The sequence below is a fragment of the Paramisgurnus dabryanus genome, chromosome 20, assembly GCF_030506205.2.
Source record: "Paramisgurnus dabryanus chromosome 20, PD_genome_1.1, whole genome shotgun sequence".
In the NCBI taxonomy this organism is placed as follows: domain Eukaryota; kingdom Metazoa; phylum Chordata; class Actinopteri; order Cypriniformes; family Cobitidae; genus Paramisgurnus; species Paramisgurnus dabryanus.
This window is the reverse complement of record NC_133356.1, coordinates 23,590,088-23,610,680: the sequence shown is the minus strand read 5'-3', so window position 1 is coordinate 23,610,680 and position 20,593 is coordinate 23,590,088. Positions and strand designations below refer to the sequence as shown.

The 20,593-nt window shown below is 37.2% G+C and overlaps 1 protein-coding gene across 4 annotated transcripts in view; it reads right to left on the bottom strand.

Moving 5' to 3' along the window:
• marchf8 (membrane-associated ring finger (C3HC4) 8) overlaps window positions 1-20,593 on the bottom strand; it is a 119,745-nt gene that overhangs the window by 48,147 nt on the left and 51,005 nt on the right. Inside the window, exon 1 of one of the 4 annotated variants that reach the window (XM_065297181.1) lies at window positions 7,751-8,118. The exons of the other annotated variants lie outside the window; for them this stretch is intronic. Coding sequence (XP_065153253.1) covers window positions 7,751-7,780 — 30 coding nt within the window. The 5' untranslated portion in view covers window positions 7,781-8,118. Of the gene's footprint in view, window positions 1-7,750; window positions 8,119-20,593 lie in introns of those variants that run through there. 4 annotated transcript variants of the gene reach the window in all.

The window sequence follows — 20,593 nt, the reverse complement described above, 5'->3', positions numbered from 1 at the left end:
CTGTTTCGTCTGAAAACAGATAAAACAGTCTCACCGTCTGCCTCAAGTTTCTATTACCAACGTTCTTCTCTTCCACGGGAATAATGCAAGTTTCCTTACAAACAGATTTGACTATTAATGTCTTGCAGTCGCATATAAGTAGTATTCAGTATTTAGCCTTTTGTTTTTGGACAAATATCTTATCATTTAATGTGAACATTTGTGAGTGTCGATCTAAAGCACAGACAATTGACTGACAGCTGAGCGGTCAGCAGTGCGCTGCGCTTATAGCCTATACTGAATAACTAATGGCCCGATAAGTTGATAATATGAGTACAGTGATTCCAAATGAATGTCCAAAAAACTCGTAATATGTTAAATCAAAAGTTTAATAAATGTCTTTTCTCGCAGCCCTGCGCTGTGTTGGTGTAGATATGCGCCGGTGAACATCATATGCGTGATGACCTTGCAGCTTAAATTACCCTAAATTTATAGTCATAAAGATAAAAGTAAAACAACATTCGAAACTTCAAATGATGTATTTTTATTTGTGTAAACTCACAATAAGGAGAAAACCTTGTGCTTATTTATAATCATTAAAAACATGACGTGCTTTCTGCTGGTTTGGTTTTAGAGCGCGTCACAAAAAAGAACAGAAACTCAAATACTTTTTTATTCGTTTAGTCAATTTAATAATTATTTAAGTGCAACATATTTCGTATAGGCTTATTTATTTTATTATTATTTCTCAAAACAGAAACGTAGCTTAATAATCCTCTGTTGATTTAAATCTATTTGTGCATGAAACTAAACCCATGGAGGAAATTATGATATTTTAGGAGATTTATTTATAAATGAGTGAACAACGCAAATCCAGAAAGGAATTTATTTCTAGACAGCCAGTCTCGCAGAGCGGACATTTCGGTAGCTTTTTTGCGAGCTGCGGCTGTGGGTTTTGTCTAGAAGGGATACAGCAAATGCCGAAAAGTTAAGGATTAGATTTGGAGGTAGGATTATTAGGATGAAAACAGCGGTTCTGGCTAAATTAGATACAAATACATCCTACAATCGTGTGAAATTTTGTGTTTAGAGTTGGGTTTGGTTAAAGGATTAGGATAAAACAGTGCTCATCCAACGAGATTTCGTTTGCTGTATCCCTTCTATCCACAACCGCAGGCGTGGCGGGAATGTTTTAGGAGTGGCGGGCCGCCACGGTTGAATGTATATAGCGGAAACACTGCAAGAGGTTCTTCTAAAATACTAAAATTTGGTTCAACTTTGCTTCACAACCTCTTTTCTTAACCCTTAAAGGGGACATATCATAAAAATCACAAAAATGTCCAGTGTTATAATTGGGTCCCCAGTGCTTTTATCAACCTAGAAAATGTGAAAAAGATCAACCCAGGAACTTAGTTTTGGTACACCATTCTCTGCAAGCATGTGATAAAATAGGTCACTGATATTTGGCTCCCCCTGTGATGTCAGAAGGGGATAATACCACTCCTTAATCTGCCATTTAGTGCAGAGATCAGCTCATTTGCATTTTAAAGGAAACACTAAAACAGCACATTTTGCTCGCACCTACAAAGTTGCAATTTTAACATGTTATAATAAATTATCTATATGATATTTTGAGCTAGAACTTCACATATGTATTAAATATTTATTTAATATCTTAAAAAAAGCCTTGTGGTGAAATGTCTCCTTTAAGCATTGAGGTTTCTGCTAAATTTTCAAAACGATTGTGGCCATATCACTCTTATATAGTGACTGCCTTCCTACATCTACACCATAGAAACAACAATCCCACACTGGGAAAAGTTCCTGGTTGTGCAATAGTTATGTAATGTAGAAATTATTTTATTATTGGTGCAATAATGAAAATAACAACTGTTGTGCAGCAAGGGACTTTTTCCCCAGTTGTTATCAGCGAAATGAAAGTGAAGGTATGCAGCACAAGCGAATACTGAAAGTTAACAAACTAGCAACGGCCAACACATATCTCTGGTCACCAGTGCATCCTGCCATTGTACTGATCTCAAAGTGAAACTACATTTAATTTCTGTGGAAAAACTGTTTTGGTTTTACATTTCACATTAGATTTATGAGGCTGGGTGTAAATCCGTTACTAATTAGTTCGGTCCAGTCAAGCTTAATTACTTAGTTGACACTGAGACCTCTGGGTTCCCCGGTGACCCTCTGTACTGTTCCCTTGTGTCTAAATGCAAATGAAGGGTCGAGACACAGACTAAAAACAATTTACTATATTGTAGCCTCTGAAACCCAATGATAAAACGGTACATAATAATCTACAGAATGTCACAGGAAAGCACTGCTCAAACATATAAATACATTACTGCGAATATATTTATATTAAGCGTGCTCTTGTATAGCTCAGCAGTTTAAGTGTGCATTGCCTCGAACGCAGGGAACAAACATGCTGATAAAAATTATGTAAACCCAATGTGCTGTCGCTTTGGATAAAAGTGTCTGCCAATCAAATGCACAGATTCAAATGGAAATGTGTGTGCACTCATCTCCTGTTGGTGTCCCTGTGGCTTCATTGGTAGAGTAATGCAAAGATAATGGGTTCGATCCCAGGGAACACCCATAAAAATTGATTTACATTGAATGCAAGTTGATTTGGATTAAAGCATCTGCCAACTGCATAAATGTGCTCAGTAAAACAGACAGTCCTGCCTCAAAAACACACCAGTGAGCAAATGTTACTGTGTCAGGTGGGTCAGGATGATCAAATAAACAAATTTTTTGATAGCACCCCATGTTACTTTCAACATTACTTTTTTTTGCCAAATACTAAATGCCAAAAATCATTAGGCTATTAAGTGAAGATCACATAGTCATAGTCAATAGTAGGGGTGTCACGATTCTCCAAATCCTCGATTACATTTTCGATTCTAAGGTCACGGTTCAATTTGATTCTAAATTTGTACTTTTTTTTGAAAGAACAGGTTGCTATGCCATTTTTAGACTAGACTTGTATAAAATATAATATCTGACATTGAACCCGGAGATGACCTGCCATGTTAGTCGTGCTGCCAGAGGAAAAATATGGTACACGCACATACCTGATGAACATCTGTCAGTTATTTGCACCTTAAAAACTAGGGCTGTGCTGATTAATAGTGCAAATGCGCGTTTTCTCAATGAATGAATTTGAATGAATTACGGTGAAATGCCGCCACATCCAAAAGCCAGGGGGCGCTCTCGTGTAGAAACGCCATTTGTGCCACAGAAGAAGTAGCATACCAAACACTATTCCAGGAAATGTCTAAAAGGATATTTATATCGCTGTTCTTTAGATTGTTTCAAGTATTTTTATGATAATAAAAATATTTTGAATGATTGTGTTTGGCGAGTGTTGCTTTTTTAAATGCACGTTATAAACGACTCAAACTCATAGTGATTTTAGATTGATAAGGACTTCCTACTGATCACAGAGCCGTAGTACACGCACAAGCTGTGCATGAAACACAGAATCGGAGCCTTGCGATTCAGTATCGATTTCAAGCAGGTCTTTTTAATGGGGAACGCGATGTATTGGCACAGCCCTATTAAAAATGCGCTTTTATTACCCTCAGATGAGATTGTGAGACTATACCCCAATATTACGGTGCATACCCTCGCGGGCCCCCCCAAAGAAAATTTATGACAAAAACAGTTCTAAAATGTAACATTTTAATTAAACAAAACATATTAAATGAAAAGTTTGGTTCCAAAACGCAATAAACGCCATTTTTGAAAAATCCGTTCGTTGAGTACACAGAGTCCTAGTTTTCCTCATCTACTTTGTACTTCGTGATCAACAAACAAACAAAAACAAAATAATACTTTAATAGCATTGATAAACCTGTGGTTTTCTGTGACGGGAAAGAAACGTAAGCCATCAACATCTAATAATTTACAAGAGAGGCACTCGGGAGACGATCGCTTGTTCTCCCAACAGCATCTAGCTTCTCTCGTGCTAACACATTGACCCCAGGGGATCTTATGATAAACTTTCCATAATTTCACTCAAAGTCAACGAGATCGCTGTGAAAAATGTTAAGCGACGACGTCAAGTATTACCGCGCAGCAATGACAGTGTTCCTAATATGACAAAGTAAGTATTTTGATTAATGCCATTAATGTTTATTTTTTAATCAGTGTGTACAACTGTTCAACTAAATGAATCTAAAATGGCAATAATGAATGCACATTTATTCATTGATTCAATAGATTTATAGAATTTTTGAAAAAAACTTGTCATGGATTTATTGCATTTTGTGGAAAAAATAATTCGTTTTTATAATAAATCTTTGAAAATCAAGTTATGGATTTGAAATTTTTATGTTTTTACAACCTAAAGATGCTATGTGAAAGTTTGTAACAGAAAATAGTGGTTTTCATCTTGATACTTTCTTGGTATAGAAAACACATTTTTACCGAAATTTGTCAAAATTGATTTATTGCGTTTTGGAACCAAACTCTTCAAATTATACAAAGTAGTGATGTTGGTTAGTAGGCTTATTTTTTTGGTTTAATTACACAAAATTTATGATAAATTAATGTATTTTATAAAATGTCATAAAACTGGGGCCCCCCTGGCACCCAGTTTGAGAACCACTGTCTTAAGCAACTGAAATAAGTTGTTGTGAAACTTCAACGGATCTCAGTTCAGAGAAATGACCGTTCTTGTCACAGATGCCGCTCTGCTGTGCATGCGCGCCTGCTCTGATTGCATTCAGCTAAAGGCGGGAGGCGCTTGCTGTTTTTTGTTTCCCATGTAAAGAGCAGCTCGCGTGGTGTCTCCTGCATCTGTCATGCTATCTTTTAACTGGCTGTAGCTAGCTAAGTTAGAGGAGATTTACTAGCCGCACTCAACACGTGTTTTTTCCGCTTGGTCAGCCGACTGGATGTGACATGGGGGCGCGGCAGCATCGATGATTCCATTTTTTTATTCGAAGTTAGAGGTTGTGACTTAATTTCGATTTAAAATCGAAATCATGACACCCTTAATCATTAGAAAGCTTTTTTATTCAACTTCCGGATGATGTTTAAATCTCAATAAATCTAAAACAAAAATGTGCCCTTATGACCGTTTTGTGGTCCAGGGTCCCGTTTATCCAAAGTGACTTACATGTACAGTGCATCCAGGCTATTCTTTTTTGTATGTGTGGAATCGAACCAATGACATTTGCACTGCTAATGTAATCCTCCACCAACTGAGCTCCAAGAACACAATTTATTATATAATTGTCTGTTTTACTGTGTAAGACAGAGCGAATGTCACACAAGACAAACATTCTCTTCTATACACACATTTTTCTCCATTTCACTGTCATGTTTAATATCACATTATCAGACTCAATAAGCCTGTATATTACTGGAGGCTGGAGAACCTATGAATAGCGATAAAGAATGGAGACAGCATGGCAGTAATAGGGATAATATGCAACACGCAGCAAAATCGGTCAGACCCTCTGGTCTTTTGGTCTAGTTTTTCTTGAATCATGAGTCATCTAAAATAGGCCAATCTATTTAGCCATCTATCTCTCTGGTCTAGAACAAAGAAGACTGGATAATTTCTTCTAAAACACTGATAAATCCTGCAACACACTTCCTGTGGTCAATCCTGACTTCCTCTCTCCGAATAGGTTTAAAGTGACGGGGGGCATGTGATCACTAATCTCTCTCTCTGGCCTTGGTCCTGGACCCCCTCCCCCTCAGAAGGAGATTGCACACAAAGACTCTACGTCCTTCAACATTGTGATTTGATCAAGCGCTGCCACAAACTGCATAAACAGTTTTGGATAATACAGTTACAACCTACAGTAAACTCAACAGAATAAATAGCAAAATGCTTTGCCAGTTTTCCAGACAGTACTTATTGTAACTGCCCATCATTGAGATTTAATGGCACATAATGACAGTAGACTAATATAAGGACTAATTTCTTCACACAGGCACGAAAGAGCACTACTACTGCAGAGTTTGAACTTTTGGGTAGCAGATCTGCTTAGTGGTAAACAATGCTGCTATATAGAAATAATGAAATGCAACTAACTGTCTGTGGTAAGAAAACATTCAAAAGGAGAAGAAACTCTTCCTATATTTGTTGTTTATGCCAAACGTTTCATGTCCAACCCAACTATAAAGAGTTTCGCCATTCAATTCTCATCAAATGTCTTTTAGCTGCCAGCCAAAATGCTACAGATCATTCTTCAATACAATACAAAAAATTTAGCTATAAACACATTGTAAAAAAAGGTCAAAATATGTTCCCCCAGCTATTACTGGGGCATTAACAGTTTTTAAAAGGTCCTAAAGTGTACCATTAGATACATACATGTATACATTTGGTACAAATATGCACCTTTGAGATACAAGTATGTACCTTTAAGGTACTAATATGAACTCTTTATGTGCAAAACTGAATGTTTTGAAAGGGTACCACCCCAGTGACAGCTGGGGCACATATTAGTGATGCAAAGTCTGATTCATTTTCGCGAATCGGCTCTTTTCAGACAGTTTGACTCATTGAACTGGTTTAAAAAAGCCGATACACCGGTTCCTGACTTCATCAAGAAATGACATCACTAGGCATTTATTTTCTGACTATTTTTGTCAATGAAATTTCAAATTAAGTAATTTGTGTCAACACCGAATTCGTTCAAGAACCGAATATCATTAGTAAAATTTTTTCCTGATGGTGTTGTTGTTTACAAGATAATTCAATGATTCATAAAATACATTCAGTGTTTTTCATTTAGCCTGTCATAGCAATAATTTTGCAGTTCAATAAATATATTTAAATGACTAAAGACATTTTGCAAGAACTACTGTGATACGTTTATAAAGGTCAGTGCCAAAACCTATATCAGACTAGGCATGGGCCGATTACCGGTTTCAAGGTACACCAAGGTTTTAAAAAATATTTTCTGTAATACCGTTTGCAAGGTATGAGCTGGGATTAAACAAAATTAATTAAATCATTAAGTCATGTTACGTAATTTACACTTAATATATATTACAAAAATATTTTTTGAAAGAAAATTCTAATTTAAAGACTCTATTTTCACCCAGCACACATAAAATGTATTGTGTCCAGTTAAAAAGTTGTTGCTTGTATGCATCTGAAAATAACACATTTCAGTGTTGAAATGGCAAAACCGCAATACTGTGGTTATCATACCGCCACAATCTCATACCGGCCCATGCCTATATCAGACACAATACGTTTTCGAGTTTTACTCTAAAACAGTGTATATGCAATCTTAGTTCATATGTAACCTGCATGGTTAAAAAAAAATAAAGCATGTGGTTTATGTGCAGTTTTGTAGCTAGTATCAAATCAGCCCATCATCATCTCATTGGTCAGTGCAAACTACGAGTGAGAGACACATCAAGATAATGATTTCACAGTGGTGTCATCTTGCCAGCAAACATAAAAGCCTTGACCGTAGTACACTACACACAGACAGCTGGAATTAAACGGCATAATGGTGGGTCATTCGGCAAACACAGCCGGCTGACAGAAATCACATAAACACAACCGGCGGCTTTGTTGATGTAAGAAAAAACCCTGCACACAGCTGATGCTCGAACTGCAGCCGTGGTGCACAGGAGCTCATCTCCATAACACAACAACAGGCCTGACAATAGCAACCATGGAGACAGCAATCTCATTTACACGCACAGCAGAAAACACACAAACATTTTCATCCTTAGGCATTTTCAGTATACAACAATAAAAGCTTGGCATTTTTACCTGAATCTTCATTTTCCAACAGGAATGCATTGGTGAATCCTTTATGAGGCAGTGCCCCCGTACACACACACACACACACACACACACACACACACCACACACACTCAAACAAAGCCTTGCTGGATAGGTTACATGTCCCCTTTGTAAATCCTGTGAGAGAGCCGAAGCTGATAAACACGGAAGTGACAGATGAGCTTGCAGGAACGGCAGAGGAAGGATGCAACTGTCCTATATCCACATTCTCTCCACATAGACACAGGCAGGCACATGCGCTGGCACAGGCGCTCACCGAGCAGTTCAGATGAAACTAGCCTGGGCTTGCACTCAGGTCTCAGCCGGTCGAGCTTAGCAACCAGCCACTTCCTCCAGCTGACTCCAATCAGCAGGGACAACCCCATACTTCATGCATTATTCATGAAGGGCGGAGCCGAGTGTGCTCTGCCTGTCATTGGATACGCAGCAAAATCCCCACTCCTTATCCTCCAAACACAGTCCCTCCCCCTACAAACTGTCATTTGTCCATGCATGCGCTTAGTTAATATAAATTGCACTCTGTCTTCCATACTAACAGCGATTTCAGACCCACAAAAAGGTCATGCAATCTCTGATGCCCACCGCAGCAATTATTCTCATTTATTGAAACAGACTGATTAAAAAAGGCTTGCTTACAACAAATCCCCAGAGAGTCAGACAGGAAAAAACAAAGTCAAACAGAGACAGTAAAGCAGTTTGGGTCAGGAGGGTACAACGCAAGGGAGTACAGCAGAATTAAAACTGTTCGAGAAATGACAATGCCTGACATCGCAGGGCATATAGGATTTAACTACAACACAATACTGTTGGTAAAATTATGTATTTACTAACACATTACCACAGATAATCTACAAAAAATATAGGGATGCACAAAATTTCTGATATCCGTTTATGACATCTACCAATACCGATAGTTTTTACCCCTCATTTCAAATTATATCATGAAATCCTGTGCAGAGCATGCAAACTGTAATTTTATTGTTATTGTGACCCAATTCATAATAATCACACCGTATGAGTTAGGATGCATTTATTCGCTGCTTTTGATTGCCAGGATATGACCTGTCCTGATCATCGGCTGTTTTTAAACAACTGGCCGATAGTAAGAAAAAATGCTTTTATCTGCAGATATCGAATATAGGCCGATATATAAGTGCATACCTAATTTATGTGTAATTTTTACTGCTTGGTGACATTACAGATATTTATGTGACATCTGTATAATTAGATGCATACACACTTGGCAGAGTTGGATCTTGCCTCAAAACGCATAGCTTTTTCAGCAATGCTAAACTAACAAACCGCTTTTTCTATTTTTTATTATTCCTTTTAATGCATTACATATTGTGTACAGGTGGATGTAAAGTTATTAGAATAGTAGCCTGTAAACTTACGGGCACAACTGCATTTAGCTTGTAAGATGTAAAAAAAAGCTTTCCTGAAATCTGAGACTGTAGACGGAAATGAAGAACCAAAATAAGGAAACTGTGGTCACCGTCAACCCGGCTGACTAAGCATTTTCTAGTAAAGCATGTATAAGGTACTATATAAAGGTTGAAGTGTTGTGTGTTTTACAGTACTAGGAAAATCCTTCAGAAAGCATCTCATAGGGTGGCTTTAGGAAATCACAGTAAGAAAGAGGGTGTTAGTGGCTGCTGCTCATGCGTTCACCTGAGGACTGCTATTTAAGAGTATGTCAAGCCATTAAGCTGGATAATAAACTAAGAGCAGTCTGTACATTTCGCTTTCAGTAGCCTGCCCTGCTAAATGGCTCATGCTATAAAAACCTCCGCCTGCTGCCTTTTAAGCTTGCTTTATGGACTTTGCTCTGTCAACACAGTAAAGATCACTCATTAAATGCCTGAATGAAAACATACACGGTTTCTTTTGTGCGCTATAAGGATGGGAATTAATTTTTAACTTAATAATTTCATGCGTTGTGTTCGGATTTAAGGGGGTGTGTTGCATGTATTGAAATGAAAAAGATATTAAATACAATGTGATGCTTCATATAAACAATTACATTAAATTACTATTTAAAAAAAAATATGAGTCACAAGACTATTAATGTTTCTCATAATCTGAAAATCTAATCTAAAGATTATGCTTTAATTTTTTTTTAATAACATCCATCCATTCTTTTAATTTAAATGTGTATGTTTAAATGTTTGACGTTACTTTTGTAGACAAAAATATAATTGTGCCAACATATTAATTTATTTTATTAAAAAAACTTAAAAATGTAATTTTTTTATGAATGATTATAATACATGAAATGAAGGAAAATCAGCTAATATTAAAATGATTTAAGAACAATTTAGCAAATTTGAGGTACTTTTAAAATGCAAGAATAAAACCGTTTCGATTTATTTTGTAGGCTTTTAGTCACAATCAGTGGCGGCTTGTGACTGCTCATCCGAGGGGCACAAATTCAAAATATGTGTTCGGAGTGTCATGTGTGTTGCTTGCATTTTCAAAATATGTGTTTGTTGCGTCACATGTTTTGTCAAAATAAATGCCTGCTGCACATGGGTTAAAACCGTTTATGATAAAAGAGACGCTCACATTCACAAAATACACGCAAGACACTCCCTTAACAGTAAACTCTGATTAGGCATGAGATTATGCGAGTATCTGGCAAATGTGACCGTCTCTTTTATCATAAACCCTTTAGACGCATCTGCAGTGGGCACTTATTTTGACAAGACACGTGATGCACACAGGATCTCTCGATGCGCAGAACACATATTTTGAAATTATGAACCACACACATGACGGGCTGCATACATGTTGTGACAAACTTTGCATCGAGCGCCCTCAAAAAAAAAGCCACCAGCCGCCACTGGTCACAACATAATTCTCACATTTTAAAATGTTGAAAAATATAAAAATATGTGTTTCTACACTTAAACAGTATAATATTGCTATATATTGTATGAAGGGTTAACAAGGAGTGTTGGAGCCTATCCCAGATCTTGGGCAGAAGGCAGGTAAACACTATAGACAGGTGGCCATTTCTTCACATGCACACACACCTCACTTACACTAAGTTAATTTAAAATCGACTTGATGAGCATGGCACTTGACTTTGATGAAAACCCACAGTAACACATGGAGAATACACCAATTCTGCACAGAAAGTCAGCCGGTATTTGAAACAGAGACCTTCTTGCTGCAAGGTAACAGGACTAATCACATTTATTAACTGTGGAACAATATACACTTATGTATTTAAATTTATATGGCAAAATAACGCTTAATCAAATAAATTAATCAAAATAATTAAGAGCTTATGTGATAATTGGCATTAAAGTCCTAGAGAAAGCTTTTACAATCAAACTGACCATTAAAAGTATTGATAAAAATATTCTATAGCAAGGTTTTTCAACCTTTTGTGATCAAGGGCTACAACAAATGGATACATTTGTAGGATTACTTTTTTGATAGTCTACTCAAAACTTTTTTTTATCTTACTTGCTGATATGTTTTAGTATTGTTAAAAACGTTAACATATGTTTTATATTAGCTTGGCTTATTTTATATATGTAATAAATAAATAAATATTAAAATTGAGGCTATTAATAAAAATGCACTCTGTGCGGGCAACCTGGTACAAATAGTCCAGGTGTTTTAGGAAAAAAGGGTGAACAAATTGCAACAGAATCAAACTCAACTGATTTTTGTATCCTCCATATGTCCTGAGTAAGGAAAATAAAGACCTGAAGAATCCCATTAGGGGAAGTTCTGAAAAAGACCCAAACATATCCTATTCATGTGCTTATTCATACTTTTTCTCTAGGACTGTCAAAATTAATGTGTTACTAACGCGTTAACACAAATTCATTTTAATGCCACTAATTTTATCAATGCGCGATTAACGCAACACGCAATTTCTGACGCAGCAAGTGACCCACGCAGTCTGGATGAGTCTGAGGTTTTCATAAAAATAACAACATTAAGCTCTCGCCTAGCAAATCCAATGCTCTAAATGGTCTTTATCTCCTGAGAGGTGTACAGTCCTAAATCCTTAATCTAAAGCAAAGATGCGTCTTTATTCATTTGCTCATATTTTGGTTTCGTTTTTAAAACATGCAGAAATGATAGAAAATAGACTGCAAGACTTGCTTGATGTTAAAATAATTATTAAGAGAGATAAAGTTCGGGACCTGATTGATGTTAAATGAGTTATTAAGAGTGACTGACAAGACTCAAAAGCGATCTTCGTGACGCTGACATCTGAAGCGCATGCACATTTCTGTCATGTTTTGTCAGATTGCAACAAATCATGCATTGTTTTGAAGTTTTTTAATAGAGTATGTTAAAATATAAATAACAAATTTTTGAAAATTTGCTCATCCCAACTCAATTTGCCAGCACAGGTCACAAATGATGCAGCAACAGAAAAAGAACAAGGGCTGCGTCTGAAACCGCATACTGTATAGTAGGTACTGAATTAGATGAAGTACCTACTTACTTGGCGTTAAAACAGTAGGTACTGTATAGTATGAATCCTGGTAGTATGAATGATATTCAGACGTACTACATCCGCCATGTTGCTACAGCACGTGACATACGTCGTCATCACGTCATGTCATTTCAGCGCGAAAACAGCCACGTGCCTCTTCTTCTTCTTCGTTGGATAACTCCTCGTCCGGGGCATCATGGGATAGTGAAGCGTCCATCGTATGCACACTGCAAAATCTAACCGGAAGTAGTAGGTCATCCGGGTACTTTTCACATACTGTTTTTCGAATACTATGTATTCGGACATACTACTCGCCTCGCCTACTGCTTTTCGCGTACTATATAGTATGTAGTAGGTGGTTTCGGACGCAGCAAAGGTCTTCTAAAGGGAAAAATCATATATAAAACTATGGCTGATGGTTCTGTTGAAAATGTAAACAGGCTGTTGTAGACATACATTTAAATATGGCATATATATTTGTCCAAATCCATGTTGATATGAGTATTAAAAACTTGAAAATTGGTAAATTTAGAACAGATAAAAATGTGAGATTAATTTGCGATTAATCGCGAGTTAACTCATGAAATCATGACATTAACTACAAGTTATTGGGAACATCTGGGTGTGTGTTGAGCTGTTGTACAACTATTTTTGGTGAAACGTTGTCAAGTTTAGGTGTAGCGAATAGTTCGATTAGATAGCTAGCACGGCTATCAGCAGCAAATAACTTGTTAGCTGTCTTAAGATTCATCGACTTGAATTACATACATGGCAGTGTAATGCCTACAATAATCCATGTATCCATATCTTAAGTAAGGGATAATGTATAGCAAGGCGGTTGTTATAGAGAATAACAACCCTGATAGGCTGAACAGGTGCAAAGCAGAGGGGTCTTTAATCAGCCTGAAGGTGTTGTTATTCTAAAATGCAAATTAGCACATCTGTAATTAGATTATGCACCGTTTGTCCATGTTAACAAACAATAAAAAAATTGTAATAAATTTTTGGTTTGTCTTGATGCAAGTAACTAACTCAGTAATTTTCATGGTGATATCTAAAGGTTACATTTTATACCCTATTCATGTGAGAAAAATAATGAATAGGAAATGACTAGGATATATTTAGGTCTTTTTCGGAACTTTCCCCTAATGGCATTCTTCTGGGCTTTTTTCCTTACTTGGGACATAAGAATACAAAATCAGTTGAGTTTGATTCTGTTGGAATTTGTTCACGGTTGACCCCCATTTTGGCTTAAAACGCACTGCTGTAGACCACTGTTTTATGGCAACACATGTGGACAAATGTGGAAGTGTCGGTTATACAGCATCTAGCATGCAGCTGTTGTGCCTTGCAGCTTGTTCATTTTGATGGCATAAAATAGTGTGATTAAAACGTACAGGGCTGCATTTCCCGATAACGACTGAACTTGCGATTTCTACGAGCTACTTAATGAACGGAAAAGCTGCAAAACACAATGTTTAATATAGCCGGTAAATTTTCTAAATTCAGCTATCACTGGTAGATTTGACAAGAGGTTAAATTTAGACCATATTGTCAGAGCTCTGTAACACACATGAGAAAGCTGGTGCTAAAAACAACTGAAAGTCCACGTAGCTGACTGGTGACGGTATAGCATAGTGGCAAAGAGAAATAGTATGAAGGCAGAGAGCAAGAATTAAGGAGGGGTAGGTGAGGAGATATTGAGAGACTTTAAGCTAAATGTAGTGAAGAGGATATCACAATAACCTCTGGGCCATGAAATTGCAATGTAATAGTCCTTTCAGTTCATATTCAAAAAGAAAATCAAGACTTCGCACAGGGGCCAGGGGCCAATCCCCACAGTAACTTACTGTGAGCTCTGTGTGAAAGAAGATTTTGAACAGTTATATAAGCCCAAACTCATTTAACTTTCACTGCAAGACCAGCGTGGACTTTCCACATCAACAGCCATGAAGTCTACGTTCAGATCAATCCACTCATTTACATGTGCATGGCTAAGCATGCGTGGTTCTGAATATTTAACTAACTCAAAGTTAGGTAGGTGAGAAACTTATTAATTACACTTCAAAAAATGAAAAATAGAAACTTTAAATGACCTATTTTGAAAATACAAACAGCTCTACTTCTGGATGCTATTTTTGCTGGCCCCGGAGCAGAGCTGAATGCACATCTAAAGCAGGTCACCCACTTGCATGCCAGTGATGATGCTTATGAATACAGATCAATGCCCATCAAACAATTTTCATTAAAATCAGTTTTTGTAAAAATCAACAATATCTGGGAGTTTAGAGATTCAGCTCAAAAAACACTAATACTTGAGAAATGCATGAAAGTATAAAAATACAATTATGGTAAATAACAACAAATGCATTTTCAGGAATGTTTTCTGGCAACAATTTACTTTCAAGGCCTTATAGACACATTCATTCGGTGTGATAGGGGTATTTCTGAAATAAAATTTTCATCAAACTTTCACAGCATATTAAAGTAATATTGATATAAACAACACTTTTCAAACCCTATTGGCCAAAAAATTTAATTTAGGTCCTGTGTACATGCTTTTAAATGTCGCTGAGAAGAACGCCATGCCGACTGTGTGCGCCTGGGAGCGTTTCTTCAGCTAAGCATATTATTTGCTATTAAACTTTGGTTATTAGCTGTTGGATGATGCGCCGGTTGGTTAGTGTAGTATTTATGCCGCCCCTCCTCCACTATGATTGGACAACTGAGCATAAAGTGACATTGACGAACTCAATGTTTGACTCAAACTTTCAGTTAGGGTTGGGCCGATAGACAACAGAATAGTGTATCGACGATCGTCAGACATATCACCAATAGAGAGCTTTCATGACGATGGTTATTATTATTGTCATAATAATTTCACATTAACATGTGCATTGCATGCTTTTCCTTGCATGAGAGGGTTTGTGGGCTTTACTTTGGGCAAGAAAGCTTTAACGCGCACAGGTTCCTTCTCGCACGCACCTGGACTTATTGCGCACGTCTTGGACTCTTGCTCGGACCTGAATGCGTGCAGCATGGACTGCTCCATGCACCTGAACTTGTAATGGGTTGCAAAAAAATGATTTTTTATAAAAGAGCGATGCTTCTATTGGAAACAAATACGCATGTAACAGGAAAACCACTTCAGTGAACACAGGGCCTAAACGTCTTTCTTTTGCCATTTCCTTATTATAAAATAAAAAGAATCCATAAATGTACTATATCCCTTAACACACATTTTTATCACTATTATAATACTTTGAGCATTTTTGAAGCATTTTACTACTCTTAATAACACTTTTTTTATTCTAAGTCAATTCATAATTTGGAGGTTAACTGGTGGTTAATTAGATTTCTTAAATAGTTAACATATGATGTGACTGTTTGGTCTGACACCATTTTCCCTTATTCTGAGGTTACCTATTACTGGCCAAATTAAGTCCTGCTTAAAATAGGTCCATTTAATTAAAAATTAACAGTTTAGTATTTGTATGCAATACGTATAGTGTCAAAATGTTACATCCATATCCAAATCTCCCGTACACTTTAGATGAGGTATGCTTTTTGTATTACTAAGAGCTTGTCACTTACAGTACAAGGTTTTATTTAAGCTGCCTTTAGACAACAAAGGAGATTAGCAGTTTTTGTGCATAGAAGCAAATAATTTGGACTTTGTTAAGGTGAGGTGGTTTTCGGTGAATCACAAAGAACATGGATAGACATGGATAAACAAGGATAATATATCTGAAGGGTCTGCTGATTACTGTAAAGACACAAACACATCTGCATAAAACATAACTCATTTTAAAAGGAATAAGAGGCAGTGACAGTCCTGTCTGTGTATCTAACCCATGCTGTCTACAAGTGTAATTACAAGAGGTAAGACACCATTAAATGGCCTGCTCCAGTGAGAAGAGCATAAATAAAGTTTAAAAAGCCATTACATCTCAATTCCCAAGGTGGGATGCACATATCCCCCATCCTTTATTGAGGAGAGAACCTTAAGAGAGCTTTTCAAAGGCCTGCTGATGGGAACAGCTTGTAGGCTGGGTTTACAGATTGGAGAGTTTGATCTCTGAGAGCAGGCAGAGCTGTATAATGTGAGTGTTCAGGAAACTGCTGCGCTGAGGCTGCGATTTAAGTTCGGGATGGAATTCCCCTCGAGTCTCTGTGGCCATCATTCAATACAGATGATGAGTCTTTCTGTATCGCAGATTTCAGGCTTTTTGTAAACAGACTTTCACTATGGTACGGCTTACTTTAGGACTACTGTGAGCTGGGCTGCTGGTTGTGTCTGGTGAAGCCACGCTGATGTTTATCTTCAGTAGTTTTGTCTAGTGCAGGGGTTCTCAAAGTCCGGACTCCGGTCCGGATCCGGACCCGACGGGAACTTGATCCGGACCCGCGTCCAGTGTTCGAATTGAAGGGGGTCTGGGGGGTCCCGGACCTCCTATAAGCCTAAAGGGACCCCCCATAAAGCACAAAAATATAAATTAGGGGGGTCCCCTGGTTTTTATTAAAATTAAAATACTACATGAATTTAAAATTCTCATGTTGCGTGTCACAAAGCGAAACTGTCTTTATTTGTCCCAATTTCGCAATAAACTAATTCAAATGACTTCTGTCTGAAATAAATAAACTCGCAAGTGCGCCTCATGCTGTTTTCTGGAGGAATTGACAGACAAACAGTGGCAAATCTATCCTCTCAGTCTGACGGCTGGTCCACCCAGTCACACAAAATATTTTATTGGGGAAGCAGAAGAAATCACGCTTAAATGATAATAAATGATAGTCTCTTTAATACTTAACACCAGGGCACATAAATTCCACTTGAGCGTGTTTGTGACCAACCCTCATTGACGACAAGCACACATACGCGCGTTTGTGAGCGGCATTGACAAGTACATAAACCATGTGCGTGTTTGCTGTGATTGTTTTTAATGATAGAGAACACGAACCATTTGATATTTCAGATGAAATAAAACTTATCACTAAGTTAAGCAGATCTTACTTGTAATTGTCATCTATGTGACGCGACAGTCGGCACTCAGCAGCACATCATCATTTCAAATCCGTTTACAAGATGAATTCTCTTGTTATGTTAAATATGAAGTTTACATTGCGTTGTAAAAATGATGAAATTATCTTCATACGTGCTTAATTCATAATGAGGGGACCCCCCATAAGCTGGTTATGTGGTTATTTAGTACATTAATGTACAGGGACAAAATATCTCAAAACCCAAGTAAAGTCATTTTGATTTACAAAGTGATTTACTGTTACTGTTATACATAAAATCATCCTATATAATGTAAAGAATATTTTGTGAAAATATAACCTTGATATCTTCTAATATTGACTGAGTGTAGTCACGTCAACGATTGAAATCAATGTTAAATCAATGAGTGAAATCAAACTTTAATTACTCCTAATTTCATATTTAGATTATAAGAATTTACCCAAGTCCATTTCCAATTGAATTTCCTATGTCTTTTGAGTTATGAACCTGCCATATTTCAATCTCAATTGCAATTCATCATTTGCTCTTTCACTTCCTCTAACGTCACGTACGGATCTTGCCAAAACTCAAATGAAAATCGCAATCCTCTTTGCATTTGCGTTTCTAATGCCTGTACTTAAACTTGCCAATCACAGTGTTGGGGGTGGGGTTATATAGTATAGGGCGTGTTTGTATTTAAAAGAGACATCACTCACAGCCGACCACACTTCACTGCGCTTAAACGGCCAAAAGGAGCAGCACAATAAAAGCTAAAATGATAACGCAGAAAAGTTTTTATATTGTCATTTGTGACACGGAAAAATATGCACTTTTAAAACACAACTTCTCGTCTATATCCTGTCCTGTGATGCGCCAGAGCGACCTAACGCAAAACGTCATTACGTCACGGATGATTGTATGTGGAATGATACTGATTAATGTCTTTGTGTCAGTTAACTGGTTAAAATGGTACACAAATGTGCCTTTCATATATTTAACACGTGACCTTTCCACGTCACTACACAATTACGTGAGGTCGTGTCACACAGCCAGAGGAAGAAGAGAAGTTGTGGTTTAAAAGTGCATATTTTTTATTTTCTTGTCAAAAATGACAATTGTTTCGCTAGATAAGACCCTTAATGCCTCGTTTGGGATCGTTTGGAGTGTTTTGAACCTCCGTTGAAAAAAACTGTTAAGTGTTGAGTTAAGTGTTAAGTGTTGGGGTCCATTTAAGTCCATTAAAATGAGAAAAATTCCGGAATGTTTTCCTCAAAAAACATAATTTCCTCTTGACTGAACAAAGAAAGAAATCAACATTTTTAATGACATGGTGGTGAGTAAATTATCTGGATTTTTTTTTTATGGACTAATCATTTAATGTTCTGTTCTGTACTGTTCTTTACAAGCGATATGATGTTATGTCTAAGATAAAGTAACAATCTTAGCAGAAACATGTTTTAGAAGTGAAATATCATGCGGTTGTTTCAAGCTGAGTCTTAAAGTCATATGCATCTACAGGGAAACCTGTATCAAAATAAACTTCCGAGCTTACAAGCAAATGTGTCATAGTAGTGGAATTATTTAACAACAGATAAAAATAGTAAAAGAAAAAAGGAATGAACGATACTTGGTAACTTATAACAAAGCTAAAAATAACAAAGCCACTGCAGAAAGCCGGTAAGAGACTTCAGTGCAGCCTGAGGGCTGTGGTTTAGGATCCAGATTGGGTCATTAATTAAGATCAGAGACTCACAGGGGAGAAGCGGTAAGGAAACGCTTTGATTACATGCGACAAAATCCCGCATTACTGTTCCCGGTTAAGGGCCACACAGATGAAAAGAACTCCAAGGACTATTGAACACCAAGTCTCCAGAGCGGAAATAAGAAAGCTCACTTCCCATCAGCCAACAGTCATTTACTGTAAAAACAAAATAAGTAACTTTCAGTTCCTATATAGCATTCTGCCTCTGTTATGATAAGAGCCATATACAGAGAGTAATGTCGCTCTATAAATGACATTTAACAGTCAACTGTTAAATGAAAGCTGTAGCTCTTTGCCTGAGACATGCAGGACACCTGCAGTGTTTACCACAGATCTGCTGACTAACAATATGAAGAGTAGCTGACTCATAATAATAATAACAGCTGAAGAACACTTGTAATTGATCAAATATTAAAAGCATGAATATGCTTGTTTCAGGTGTTATTTTCAGCATTATTGACTGACTTCGCGTCACGCCGCATTAACACCTTGAGTGTGCATTATTTTCGAATAATATGAACGGCCCCTTCATCAATTATTCCTTATGTAAACTTTAAATGGAACTGAAACTTACATTTTAAACCCAAACACATCATCCCATCATCCATTGCAAGAGGTTTCTCAGTGACATTTTCCAGGATGGCTCATCTCTGGTATACTGAAGCTTTACATCTTAAGCAGATGTTGGGTCCACACATTGCAAAGGAACGCCAGCATCCCAAATGGTCCACATATTTGTGCTTTTAGTACTGGTGCCTCTATCTGTTTCTGAGTTTATATATCAGACAAACAGTGTCGTTACCAGTAGGCAATTTCAACCAGTGGGTGAATTCCCATAAAGCCTAAAGCCATTAGATATCAGCTTTTACTTATCTAAACTCTGAGGATACAAGTCCACAGGAATATGTAAAAAAGCACATGACATTAGTTGTAAATCGGTGTTAATCTTGATGGAAATATTGCTAATTAACTGCTCTTAACAAAGGTTTACATGCAGAAGAATAAGTTATATGAACTAAGTGACATTGTTCCTCTTTCACTTTCGCTCATGCAAAGAAAAGCTAAAATTATGGAAAAAGGTCATATGCCTCATTTGTTGCGATTAATGGAAATAATGAGCTGAACTGAGGTGTCACAAACTGTACCCGTGGTTGTAACTATAGTAAGTCTTTGTCGTGATATTTCGAAGGAACAATTCAGAATAAATTCTGTGTATTGCACATCCAAAAAGAGCAGGTCAGTGTGGAAAGATGAGAAGAGGATATAGCCGAACTTAAGCTTTTCCCCAAGCCTTTATGTTTGCGAGACCCGATCCTCCATACTGTAAATTAACAGTGCGGTAATGGAAATGTCAGCTCTATCCCACAGCAGTCCACTCTCATTTACTATTCCTCAAATATATCATCTGCAGCACACCACCTACATTTGCATTTAAAGGCCATTCGGAGTCGGAGGAAAACACGCATTAGCATTCTGAATACTGAAATTCAAAACTAATTTCATTCTGCAAAAACATACAATATTTGCTGCTTATCATGCCGTAAACTCTCCGTGCTGAGGGGACAGTGTTTCTTAAATAAA